Source organism: Pleurodeles waltl, chromosome 12, assembly GCF_031143425.1.
Source record: "Pleurodeles waltl isolate 20211129_DDA chromosome 12, aPleWal1.hap1.20221129, whole genome shotgun sequence".
Classification (NCBI taxonomy): Eukaryota; Metazoa; Chordata; class Amphibia; order Caudata; family Salamandridae; genus Pleurodeles; species Pleurodeles waltl.
The window spans coordinates 35,948,211-35,960,314 of record NC_090451.1 but is presented as its reverse complement, the minus strand read 5'-3'; the positions used below and the strand labels follow the sequence as shown (position 1 = coordinate 35,960,314).

At 46.8% G+C, this 12,104-nt stretch overlaps 1 protein-coding gene across 1 annotated transcript; it reads left to right on the top strand.

Moving 5' to 3' along the window:
• Window positions 1–2,175: 2,175 nt before the first annotated feature.
• Window positions 2,176–11,863, top strand: LOC138267891 (tropomyosin isoforms a/b/d/f-like). The gene is made up of 5 exons (XM_069217128.1): window positions 2,176–2,555; window positions 3,962–4,058; window positions 7,863–7,953; window positions 8,548–8,698; window positions 10,214–11,863. The coding sequence occupies exons 1-4, from the start codon at window positions 2,298–2,300 to the stop codon at window positions 8,678–8,680; spliced, it is 579 nt and encodes a 192-aa protein (XP_069073229.1). The 5' UTR covers window positions 2,176–2,297; the 3' UTR covers window positions 8,681–8,698; window positions 10,214–11,863.
• The last annotated feature ends 241 nt before the right edge of the window (window positions 11,864–12,104 follow it).

Genomic DNA, 12,104 nt, shown 5'->3' with positions numbered 1-12,104 from the left:
CCAGTGACGACAATGAGTGAGACTCCACTGCAGTGTGTGAGGCCAGTGATGCAGTGTGTGAGGCCAGTAATGACAATAAGTGAGACTCCACTGCAGTGTGTGAGGCCAGTGATGGCAATGAGTGAGGCTCCACTGCAGTGTGTGAGGCCAGTGATGACAATAAGTGAGACTTTACTGCAGTGTGTGAGGCCAGTGATCACAATAAGTGAGACTCCACTGCAGTGTGTGAGTCCAGTGATGGCAATGAGTGAGGCTCCACTGCAGTGTGTGAGGCCAGTGATGCAGTGTGTGAGGCCAGTGATGACAATGAGTGAGATTCCACTGCAGTGTGTGAGGCCAGTGATGGCAATAAGTGAGACTCCACCGCAGTGTGTGATGCCAGTGATGCAGTGTGTGAGGCCAGTGATGATGAGTGAGACTCCACTGCAGTGTGTGAGGCCAGTGATGGCAATGAGTGAGACACCACTGCAGTGTGTGAGGCCAGTGATGCAGTGTGTGAGGCCAGTGATAGAGAATGAGTGAGACTCCACTGCAGTGTGTGATGCCAGTGATTCAGTGAGTGAGGCCAGTGATGACAATGAGTGAGACTCAACTGCAGTGTGTGAGGCCAGTGATGCAGTGTGTGAGGCCAGTGATGACAATGAGTGAGATTCCACGGTAGTGCGTGAGGCCACTGATGGCAATGAATGAGACTCCACTGCAGTGTGTGAGGCCAGTGATAACAATGAGTGAGACTCCACCGCAGTGTGCGAGGCCAGTGATGCAGTGTGTGAGGCCAGTGATGACAATGAGTGAGACTCCACTGCAGTGTGTGAGGCCAGTGATGACAATGAGTGAGATTCCACTGCAGTGTGTGAGGCCAGTGATGGCAATGAGTGAGACTTTACTGCAGTGTGTGAGGCCAGTGATCACAATAGGTGAGACTCCACTGCAGTGTGTGAGTCCAGTGATGGGAATGAGTGAGGCTCTACTGCAGTGTGTGAGGCCAGTGATGCAGTGTGTGAGGCCAGTGATGACAATGAGTGAGATTCCACTGCAGTGTGTGAGGCCAGTGATGGCAATAAGTGAGACTCCACCGCAGTGTGTGATGCCAGTGATGCAGTGTGTGAGGCCAGTGATGATGAGTGAGACTCCACTGCAGTGTGTGAGGCCAGTGATGGCAATGAGTGAGACACCACTGCAGTGTGTGAGGCCAGTGATGCAGTGTGTGAGGCCAGTGATAGAGAATGAGTGAGACTCCACTGCAGTGTGTGATGCCAGTGATTCAGTGAGTGAGGCCAGTGATGACAATGAGTGAGACTCAACTGCAGTGTGTGAGGCCAGTGATGCAGTGTGTGAGGCCAGTGATGACAATGAGTGAGATTCCACGGTAGTGCGTGAGGCCACTGATGGCAATGAATGAGACTCCACTGCAGTGTGTGAGGCCAGTAATGGCAATGAGTGAGACTCCACTGCCGTGTGTGAGGCCAGTGATGCAGTGTGTGTGAGGCCAGTGATAGAGAATGAGTGATATTCCACTGCAGTGTGTGAGGCCAGTGATGGCAATGAGTGAGACTCCACCGCATTGTGTGAGGCCAGTGATGCAGTGTGTGAGGCCAGTGATGGCAATAAGTCAGACTCCACTGCAGTGTGTGATGCCAGTGATGACAATGAGTGAGATTCCACTGCAGTGCGTGAGGCCAGTGATGCAGTGTGTGAGGCCAGTGATGCAGTGTGTGAGCCCAGTGATAGAGAATGAGTGAGACTCCACCGCAGTGTGTGAGGCCAGTGATGCAGTGTGTGAGGCCAGTGATGACAATGAGTGAGACTCCACTGCAGTGTGTGAGGCCAGTGATGACAATGAGTGAGATTTCCCTGCAGTGCGTGAGGCCAGTGATGACAATGAGTGAGATTCCACTGCAGTGTGTGAGGCCAGTGATGGCAATGAGTGAGACTCCACCGCAGTGTGAGGCCAGTGATGCAGTGTGTGAGGCCAGTGATGACAATGAGTGAGATTCCACTGCAGTGCGTGAGGCCAGTGATGGCAATGAGTACACTGCTGTCCAGACCTCACACAGTTAATAGTTAATAATCGGAGTTCACGTGCCCCTGCTTGCTGTCCTGAACATGTGATTTCCTGCGGCGCTGCCCTATCGGGGATTTTTGGAGATCCTCCCGGAGGGAGGGAAGGTGGGCGGGTCTTGTAAGGAGGACGGATAGAGCAGGCTGGGGTGACAGCCTGGTGTCAGTACTCCGGTCCTAGCTCCCTGGGTAGCACCTGGCATCAGAGCGACCACTGCCCCCTCTGCCAGCGCGGGATGGAGGATAACGCCAAGGTGTCCATGGCCGTCATCTTCGGCGCTGGCGGCCTCATCCTCGTCGCGGCGCTAGCCTTCCTCATGTACCGGGGCCTCACCTGTGAGAGCGGGGCAGAGCCTGGCAATGCCACCCTGGCAGCCACCAAGGCGGGAAACCAGACTACGGAGCAGCTCCAGCGTCTGCGCCAAGAACTGCAGTCTAGCGCTGCGAGCCTGGAGCGCGCCCACCAGGAGCTGGAAGCCTCTCGCAGCCAGGAGGTACGTGCGCCACTCCCCCACCATTACGTCTAGCCACCATCATGTCAGACCCACGACACCTGGTAATGTAATGTCATGTGATGTCATACGATGCCAGCCAGAAACCTCAGGCGGCTGGAGCACCTGCGGCGGAGCGGGTTTGACACCCACGGGGGTCGACTCTGCCTGAACCCCATTGACACTGAAATAAACACTGGGCCAGTCATTCCCATCTAAAGACACCCTAGGCCCTGGGGGGTGGGGGCACAGCCCGACTGTCCCAGGCCAAAGGCCCGGAGCACTGAATGCTTTAGCGCCTTATAACGTCTTAGTTTAAAATATAATAGAACAAAGAAACCACAGGAAAACACCAACACCGACCTCTCTGCTGCACATGCTAGCCCTCCGAGCATCACTGCTCATACTCGAGCCTCTGCCCTGCAGGTTCAGCTCTGGTCTCCATGGCACAGTCTATGCTCCCAAAGCTGTTCTGCAACCTATAGGTTTCCAGATCTAGCATATAGATATCAAATCTGTAACCTATCGGTTTCCAGAGCTAGCCTATTGATATCAATCCTGAAATCTATAGGTTTCCAGAGCTAGCCTATTGATAGAAAATCTGTAACCTATAGGTTTCCAGAGCTAGCCTATTCCTATCAAACCTGTAACCTATAGGTTTCGAGAGCTAGCCTATTCATATCAAACCTGTAACCTATAGGTTTCGAGAGCTAGCCTATTGATATGAAACCTCTAACCCATAGGTTTCCAGAGCTAGTCTGCTGATGTCAAACCTGTAACCTATAGGTTTCCAGAGCTAGCCTATTGTTATCAAACCTGTAACCTATAGGTTGTTAGAACTATCCTACTGAGGGTAACGCTGAAACATATAGGTTGCCAGAGCTACCCTATTAAGAATAAACCTGTAACCTATAGAATTTCAGAGCTATCCTATTGAGATAAAACCTGTAACCTATAGGTTGCCAGACCTACCCTTTTAAGATTAAACTTGCAGCCTATAGCTTCCAGAGTATCATATTGACATAAAACATTTAACCTAGAGGTTGCTAGAGCTACTCTATTGAAATTAAACCGGTAACCTATAGGTTGTTAGAGCTATCCTACTGAGGTTAAGCTGTAACCTATAAATTGCCAGAGCTGCCCTAATGAGATTAAAGCTGTAACCTACAGTTTCCCGGAGCTATCCTCCCGAGGTTAAACCTGTAAGCTACAGGTTGCCAGAGCTATGCGTTAAGATTAAACCCGTACCCTATAGAGTTATCCTACTGACATAAAACCTGTGACCTGCTGGTGATCTGAGGAGCAGCATGTGCAGGCTGTCGGCCATGCCTGCTGCTCTAGGACACACCGGAAGTGACACAGCTGACTGAGTGCCTGTCTTCATGCCCCTCCCTCTCCCTCTGCTTTAGGCCGCCATGAAAGGGAACCTCACGAAGCAGCTCCAGGAACTGTCCGACCTCCAGCAGCAAGTTTTCAACCTGAGCAGCGAAAACCAGAGGTTGCAAGGTGAGTGGAAAACCGCAATATACACTGATCACCCATGCAGTCCAGACCACGCACTGACCCTTCACTCGATGCTTAGCTGAAATATGTTTCATTATCAGTCAACCAGATGACATGTATTTATTAAAATCAGAAGAAAGGTCGCCTCCTCCCTCCTTGGGTGATATCACATGACCTGCAGGTCAAAAGCTCATCCAGTCTCTGCAGTTTATGGAGAGTCCTTGGGTCCTGTTTGTAGGACTGTGTCTATTTGTATAGCGCTTACTACCCCTGATGAGGCATCAAAGCGCATTAAAATGAGTAGCACGCTACCCAGAGCCTAGTTAGTGGTCAGTCCATTGGTTATTGGGGTTAGTTTTACACGCTCATTCCATGCAATCCAGTCCAGTTTCTTTGTGGTAATTCTTGACATAGATGTGATTATTAGAGAGGGTTAAGGGAGGCACCAATACTAGCTGGAATTAATATGGTTACGGTTTACAAACAGTTTTACAGCAGAGAGGCCTGAGAATTTTAGAGAAACTTGTATGCAGATGAGGGAGACGGAAAGTAGAAAAAAGCAGAGGCCGATTTAAAAAACGTGATGGAGGGTAGTTTTTTATGCAGGATTTTAAGGGTTATAAGAAGTTGAGAATTTGTTCATACAATTTGTGGATGTAAACCTGTTGAAAGAAACAGTTTCATAGATACTTCTCACAGTAAAAAAAACAGAAATAAAAGCATTCTTTTTTATACTCTCTACACCATATTTAATACTATAAAGTATTGGAATTTATGCAAATTATATGCACCATAAACAGATTATATATAAAAAAAAAACCTTTGTAAACATCCACCAAATTAAAACTATAACAAGGCAATTTTTTTAGGCACATTGCAGTAACCATTAGTATATTCAGTGCCAGGTTTGTCACTCATTCCGTGCCAGGTTTGTCACTCATTCCGTGCCTGGTTTTGGTGGTGCCGCCCCCTTTATCTGCCTGGACCGGAAGAGCATCCCCACAGAACAGACACCATGTGCAGCAGAATGGATGTGTCTTGCGTCACCTTCTTCTAGGATCGCCCTTGCCTCGTGTCTGTACTTGGGGCGCCCTCTAGAGGGAAAGTGGGGAAGGGCGGCTTCATTAACTATGGACTTAGGCAAGCTATTTTGATTTAACTAAAATTGTATGTTCTATACATACGTATAGGGGCGTTCAGCCAGCTTTTCATCCATTGGTCAGTCCAGTCATTCTCATACCTCTAACACCCAGTACAGTGTACAACCTGGGACAAAGGGTTCAGCCCACTTCAGTCACTAGCTAACTTCACTTTGAGTGATGGCATTCCGGCCTTTCACAAGGAGCACATCCCACACAAAGCACTTCCCTTCAGTACCAGGCACTAATATGCCAATATGTGCATTTTGAAATCAAAATCTATTTTTGCAGTTAACCATTTTTATTTGTGAGGGTTCAGCAAACCCCCACCTCTCTCCAGAGGTTGTACAAACCCACGACAAAACAAAAACAACCACTGCAAAGCCAAAAGGCTGACGTCCGAAGCTAGACCTGTTAGCTTTGCCAGTGCTTGTTTTAAAGGTCTTTCGAAGATGAGGCTCAGCACAGAGAGAAAAATGAGGATTAAAAGGTTGTGTTTTTAATGATATGGGTGTCAAGAACAAAGGTTTATATACACCCAAGTGCTACCTAGGGGGGCAAACATCATTTCGAATCGTAATTTTGTGATTTAGGATTGAGAGTTTTGTCTGGATAATGGCATTTAGAGCAATTTCCATACATGCCTCGTGATTGCATTGGTATAGCGCTTCATATCCCTAACGAGGCACTGAAGCACATTATGTTACAGTTTGGATTTGCTTCTGGTTCCTGAGAGGCGCCTACCTGCATGTGAGGCGAACTGTAAGCTGGTGTAACCACACATCCCTTGCAGGGAGTTTCACACCCTGGAAACTGATTACAATGGGCAACAAAATATGGTCTCAGGTTGGGAATGGAGGTAAAACAGAAGGGTCCACCTGGGGGAGAAAGGGAAACCTGTCCTTGCGGAGAAGCAAAACCAAAAAAAAAAACATCTGCAAATGTCCATCACCATCACATTCACACAGGCAGAGTATTTAACAACTGCTGGAAATTCTGCCTGAGTACATCTTACACATTAGAATAGAGAAGAAAATGAACTTTTGCAGTAGAAATCTTGGACTGCTCAGCCGAGCTTGTAAAAGTCAGACCTTTGTTCCAAAGGTATCAGTCCTTTTGTTGGTAAACATTTCTGACTGGTGATACACCACCTCTGTGAACGGCTCTCCCGCACTTGTAAGATAGGTAAGTGAAATGAGGTACATGGACTTAACGTGAATTGCCCAGGATCAAACAATTTGGATGAATGTGAACTCAAGGGTTAGAACAGGGACCTTCTGTTTCCATGTCTATTACACTGGCCAATAAGTCACAACACCCACAGTTCTCGGCCTCACCCCAATATCCTGCATATGTACTAGCGGCTTGTTCTCGCCACTTCACTGGGGCGCGGATTATCTGGGCAGAGCTGTGTCTAAAGTTTAGTTAGAAAAAGGCCTGTGATAGATCCAGAAAACTGCAGGACAGGTCACCATACCAAGAACCCAAGACCCAGTACTCCTGGCTCTCCAGCCCAAATGCATTCAATTCAAAATGAAATCTGCTGAATCAACTTTTCAGGTTTTGTGCAATCCTACAAAACCTGGGGGCCCCACTTCAGATCATATGAACACCCACCTGAGATTGGCCCCTCCGAAAAAAAAAACCAATGGAACCAGATCAACCTGCTGGCCAGTGGCTGGGTTGGTCCCCCCAGCCCCTAAGCTCCTGGTCACAGATTAAAAGGAGGAATCCACTTGTGTGATCAATTGGTGACCTCTCAGCCATCCCTCCAGACTTGTACCTGTCGTGGCTACCCCATCGAAGGAGAAGGTGCTCATTGGTGGAACCACCTCCTTTGTACAGGAAGCAAATGTAAGAACCCCACCTCCACCTACCCAGAAGGACCAACGAGACCACCTGGGATCCAGGAAGGCAGCAAGGAGCCGGCTCTTTCCAGCAGATGATGAAGGGGTGGCCTTACCAGGAGCTAGAACTGAGGGAGATCACACCCCCCGCCCAAGGTGAGAAGGAAGGTAGATGACTCTGGGGTACACCCACCCAAGAAGTAGAGCAAAGTCTTCAGACACCATCACACGTGCCCCCATCACTTGCTGTGGCTTATCCCACTCCACGCACAGGCTCAGCTTTACAGTCATGCATGACTCTGAAACTCTTCCCACATAGACCACACGACCAACTCAGACCCTTCACACCAGCCACAAGCCAAGGGAAAGCGTGCTGCTGTGTGCCAAGGCGCTTCGGTGCCTCATCCGGGGTATGAAGCGCTATATACATTTAACTAACTACAATGTCACTGCCCACTGGCTGCAGATATCTACAGCCTGAAGACTCAGCTGGAGCCTAGCGCCCAGGCTGAGCAGCACCGCAGCGCTTTGAAGTGGCTGGGAGGCGATATGTGCGCATTGTACTGAACACCCTAAAGAAACAAAATCTCTCTAAAGTCATAAAGTGAGCATTATGCACATGGCAAATAATCTAAAAATTGGAAACAAACCTGATTTACACTGCAAGAGGCACATTAGACCATAGTTTGTGCCACACAAGTACTTACCCACTGCCCGTTGGGCCGACTGGCGTGTGCGAGTCAAGTAGTAACAATAATATCAATATATATTGATATGATAACTTTTGTTATGCGGTCTCTCTCTTTACATTTCTTTTCCAGAGGACCTGCTGAGCTGGAGGAAGAACCTCTCATCCACATCAGAGGAGCTTCGAGAAGCCAGGAGCGCTCAGGAGGAGCTGCAGCGGCAGAAGTAGGTGGAAGGGGTACACCGGGTGGGGGTCTCGCGGACCACCCTGAACCCTCTCCATGTGATGTGAGAGGCCCCCAGAGAAGTGTGTACAAGGAGCCAGAGATCTCAAGATGCCCATGTTTGATGTCAGTAGCTCACCTGGACCTGTGCATTCATTGCCTTCTGGGTCTTACTGTTCCCTTTTAAAAAATTTACCCAACTTAAAAATTCCACTGAAATGCATATGAGTGAAGGAATAGTTTAAAAAGTAGCACCAAGAAGTTTGGTATTCATTAAACTAAAAAAGAGCCTGGCTCGAGAAACTAATGTTCTATAAACGTAGGAGGGTTGGTGTATGTTCTGAGCCAGAATACAGAGGACAAAAAATTGTGGGGCCAAATTATCGAGGCCTTAATATCAAGGACCAAAACATTGAGAAGGTAAGCGCATAGGGAGTTGTAACTCCATTCCTCCAAAACTTTTATACATAGTCAAGATACGCACGTGAAGTAAAGCGCGGTAAATGTGCAGTGAACCATTATTTTGGTTAATCCACGAGCTGGCTGTTCTTATTTCCTAGGGCGAGGAGTGATTCAATTTCCGTTTTTCCCACAGCAAAGAATATGAGGAGAGAGTTCAGCGGATGGAGTCGCTGTTACACAGTGGAAGTGATCGTCCAAAAAGTGCGTTCCTCTTTGGCGCGGAAATGGTGACGGTTCTCCTATCGATAATCGTTTGGGTGTATTGATCAAGGACAGAGTAACGTGTAAGTAAAAATCATTGAATTAGACGACATTGAGGTCTGACAAATAATTGTCAGACTTTAAAATAGATCTCCAAGGAATGTTGATATGAGGTTAAGAATAGCACAATTTTACATATTGCGACTGTCGGAATGTTGGCCGCCATGTTATGGCATGCCCAACTTCAAGTCTTGCTATTCTGGAAGTAAACTACTTGTATAGCCTTGTAGGATCTAGCAAGTAGGGTGTACAGACGGAGTCAGATATCTACTACCCCTTTGGCTTGGCGTGAGTAAACAAGCCAGACAGCTTAAGAGTAGAGACAACTCTGCCAGGGGCCATAATATCTATAGCGACAATGAGCCTGTAAAACCATTGCTCAAACACACTCCATGTGTGCCATGTGCACATAAACCTGAATTACATCTATTGCGAAAATACCACACTTTTCCCACCACATAAATTTGTCCAGGCAAAACGTGCAGCAATTTGTGCGGGAACATCAGACCTGCCAACTCACACAGTGCCACCGTGTGTCACACGGTTTCGGCTCCCTTCACACTGTCACCCGGTGAGGAGTCGAAATCACACGATGGTAGGAAAAGGGAGCTGAAATCACTGTAAACAGTGGGTGTCCAGCTGGTTTTCGGAGGCTGTAAGCAGCCGATGACCTCAAAAGGTGTGGAAACACCCCAGGGCATCGACCACACCCTGGATGACCCTTCAGTTTTTTTGTGAGGGGGTGGGAGGCTTAGTAAGGGGTAGAGTTCCTCTAAGCTAGCACTTGGCAGAAGGCCCCAGGCCCACCTCCCCCTCAAACTGTGAACATATTTTGTGAGTTGGCAGGTATGGAACATACTGAACTGTTCTGTGTTTACAACTCCAAATGAGGGAACTCCTGATTTCCCTACAGGCAAGACAGCCTCTGCACACACCACACATTACACCTTGGTGTTCACAGATGGCAGTTCAGGGAGAGATTAGAATGCAAAAAGATAAACTGCAGTCACACCTTCTGCAAAAACAGCTCCTTAAACAAGGACTTGTCCTTAAATAAAATTCAACATACAAAATTTTAGCCTGCCCCTCATCAAAGTACTTTTACCCAAATATGCTTGAGATGGAATTTGAAAAGTGAATAAGCACTGGCCTAAAATATTTGGGAAGTGAGTTTGGCTGGATTTAGAAATGAAATGCAGGTCATATGTATGCCAACTCGAGATTGAGGCGGTCTACCATTTGGATGAGATATGTTTGGAAACTGTATTTTAGTCTGTGGAGTCTTCAAGAAATATTCACATACAATTAGCACATATAGAAAGCACTGTGCCCTCTAAGCACTTTTAATAACAGGGGGTTGAATGTTTTGGGGCCAGGCCACAGAGGCTTGTAGGAGTACGTAAATGATTACGCCTGCAATACAATTTCCGGCACTCATAAATGCTTTTGTGAATTGACCCCATTGGTTTCACATTTAATCCGGGGGTAGTAAAATCTACTTTTGTGTTTTAAAAAAATATATATATTTTATCTTGCAGGGCCACCGTGAGGACACGGGGACGGTGCGAGAAGCGGTAGTTCACGATGCCCAAGAAAATCTTGAAGAGTCCTGTAAATCCTGAGGCTTTTCCACGTTTCACTCCTGGGAGGAGACTGATGCTGATGATGTCATTAATGACATCACATCACGCACTCTGTGCACCACTTCGATGCCAGCCTACGTTTTAGGATTATTCATGGCACTCTGGGACAACAGAGGGAGATGGACCACAAAAGTTGGCATTCAGCGGCTTTAGAGGCAATAGCCATGGCAGATTGAATGGCGGGGCTGTGAAAACAGTCGTAATTTCACCTTGCGTGTCACACATTTAAAAAAAAAAAACAAATTATTACTTCACATTGATATGCACACACTGTCCCATTCAGTTATTCATATTTATCTCAGGTGATTTCTTTTTTTATACCATTGTTTATATTTCATTCACTACTTTAAGGTCAGTTGATAGATTAAGTTTTGTTGCAAAACCTGTTTGTAACTAAGTTTTCTTTTGTTCGGATGTTTGGGTTTCTTTGTATCCATTTCCTCCTATTGAATTGTCATTCGGTGTGTGTTTTTTTTGCACAAACATTTTGTTAAGCTATTGCAGACAGGTTATTTTTCTCCCTCTGTAGGTATTGTTATTGTTACAAGTACTTTCCCTTGAATGTTGTCTCGTCCTCGTCGCCAAATGTACTATCTCTACCCATGTTTCTTCAGAACAGCTTCATGCATGTCTCTCATGCTGTCCCAGGACACTTGGGCCCACGGGCCTTTCTGCACTCTCCGTAAAGCCAACTCTCACCTGAGTAAACACACTCCCGCCCTCTGCCGGGCACTGGTTCTGCAAACACACTTCTGATTCTGGGAGATGATCACCCCACAGGTCTGAGGTCCTGAAGCAAGAACTGGGGATGCTGTCTCCGCCCCCTTATGCACTCTCTTCAGCCTTTAGGTGGACCTGGTCCTGCAGGTACCAGTCAGAGAGCAGGGAGGACGTTGCGGAACAGCCTGAGCGGCCAACTTCGGAGCTGGGGGAACCAGGTTTGAGTCTCGGCGTTGGGGTTGGCTCAGCATCCTGTGATTCTGGGCAAAGCACTGAGGGCCTAATTAGATGTCATCAGACTGGTTACTCTGTCACAGTGGTGACGGATATCCCATCCGCTGAAATATAAACCCCATTATTTCCCCATGCCCTACAATTCAGCACAATGAGACCCTCACAGGTGATCTGCCATCCTTTATGAATCCTGGATAAACAGATTTTGAGGGTGTTAGCCCTCTTGTTCTAGCCTCATCTTGGTCACATTAATATAATGAAAAAAAAAAATATATACATATATAAGAAAAAAAATATATATGAGAGCAACATGGCCAGGTGCTGTAGAGGTAGGGTACAGGTGAGGCTAGCTACTACAGCTTCAAGGCGCTGCACACAAGTAAACAAAAAGTTTATGAAGGTGTATGTGCACAGGCGTGTTCAGACCAGAGCTCCAGTGTTAGTGTGACATGAACTGGTAGCTCGAAAACTCATGCTTATATCATTGATTTTAACTTTTTATTTTTGAGAACACAACATTCAGTTTGAATAAATGTTTTGGGCTATTTCTTTTGCTTTTCTTTCCTGAAATAAACTATTTTCAATAACGTTCGCTTGATGTTGAATAACTCACCTGGGGAGTTTTCATTATAGTTGAAAATAATTGTTGCATTGTTCCTATATGTACTTTGGTGATGCATTACCATAAGTATGCAAAGGAAAGGTTGTTGATTTAAACAATTGAATTTGTTGTGCTATACTGCACGTTCGGGAGTTTGTTGTGCTATGTTTTGTCTTTGAGAGTTTGTTGTGCTATACTGTGTGTTCGTGACTTTGTTGTGCTATGTTGCTT

Bases quoted from the DNA above. Each gene is read 5' to 3' on its own strand.
- LOC138267891 (XM_069217128.1), top strand. From the start codon at position 2,298: ATGGAGGATAACGCCAAGGTGTCCATGGCCGTCATCTTCGGCGCTGGC. The intron at 4,059-7,862 runs GTGAGTGGAAAA...TTTCTTTTCCAG, and splicing joins CGAAAACCAGAGGTTGCAAG to AGGACCTGCTGAGCTGGAGG. The intron at 7,954-8,547 runs GTAGGTGGAAGG...TTTTTCCCACAG, and splicing joins GAGGAGCTGCAGCGGCAGAA to CAAAGAATATGAGGAGAGAG.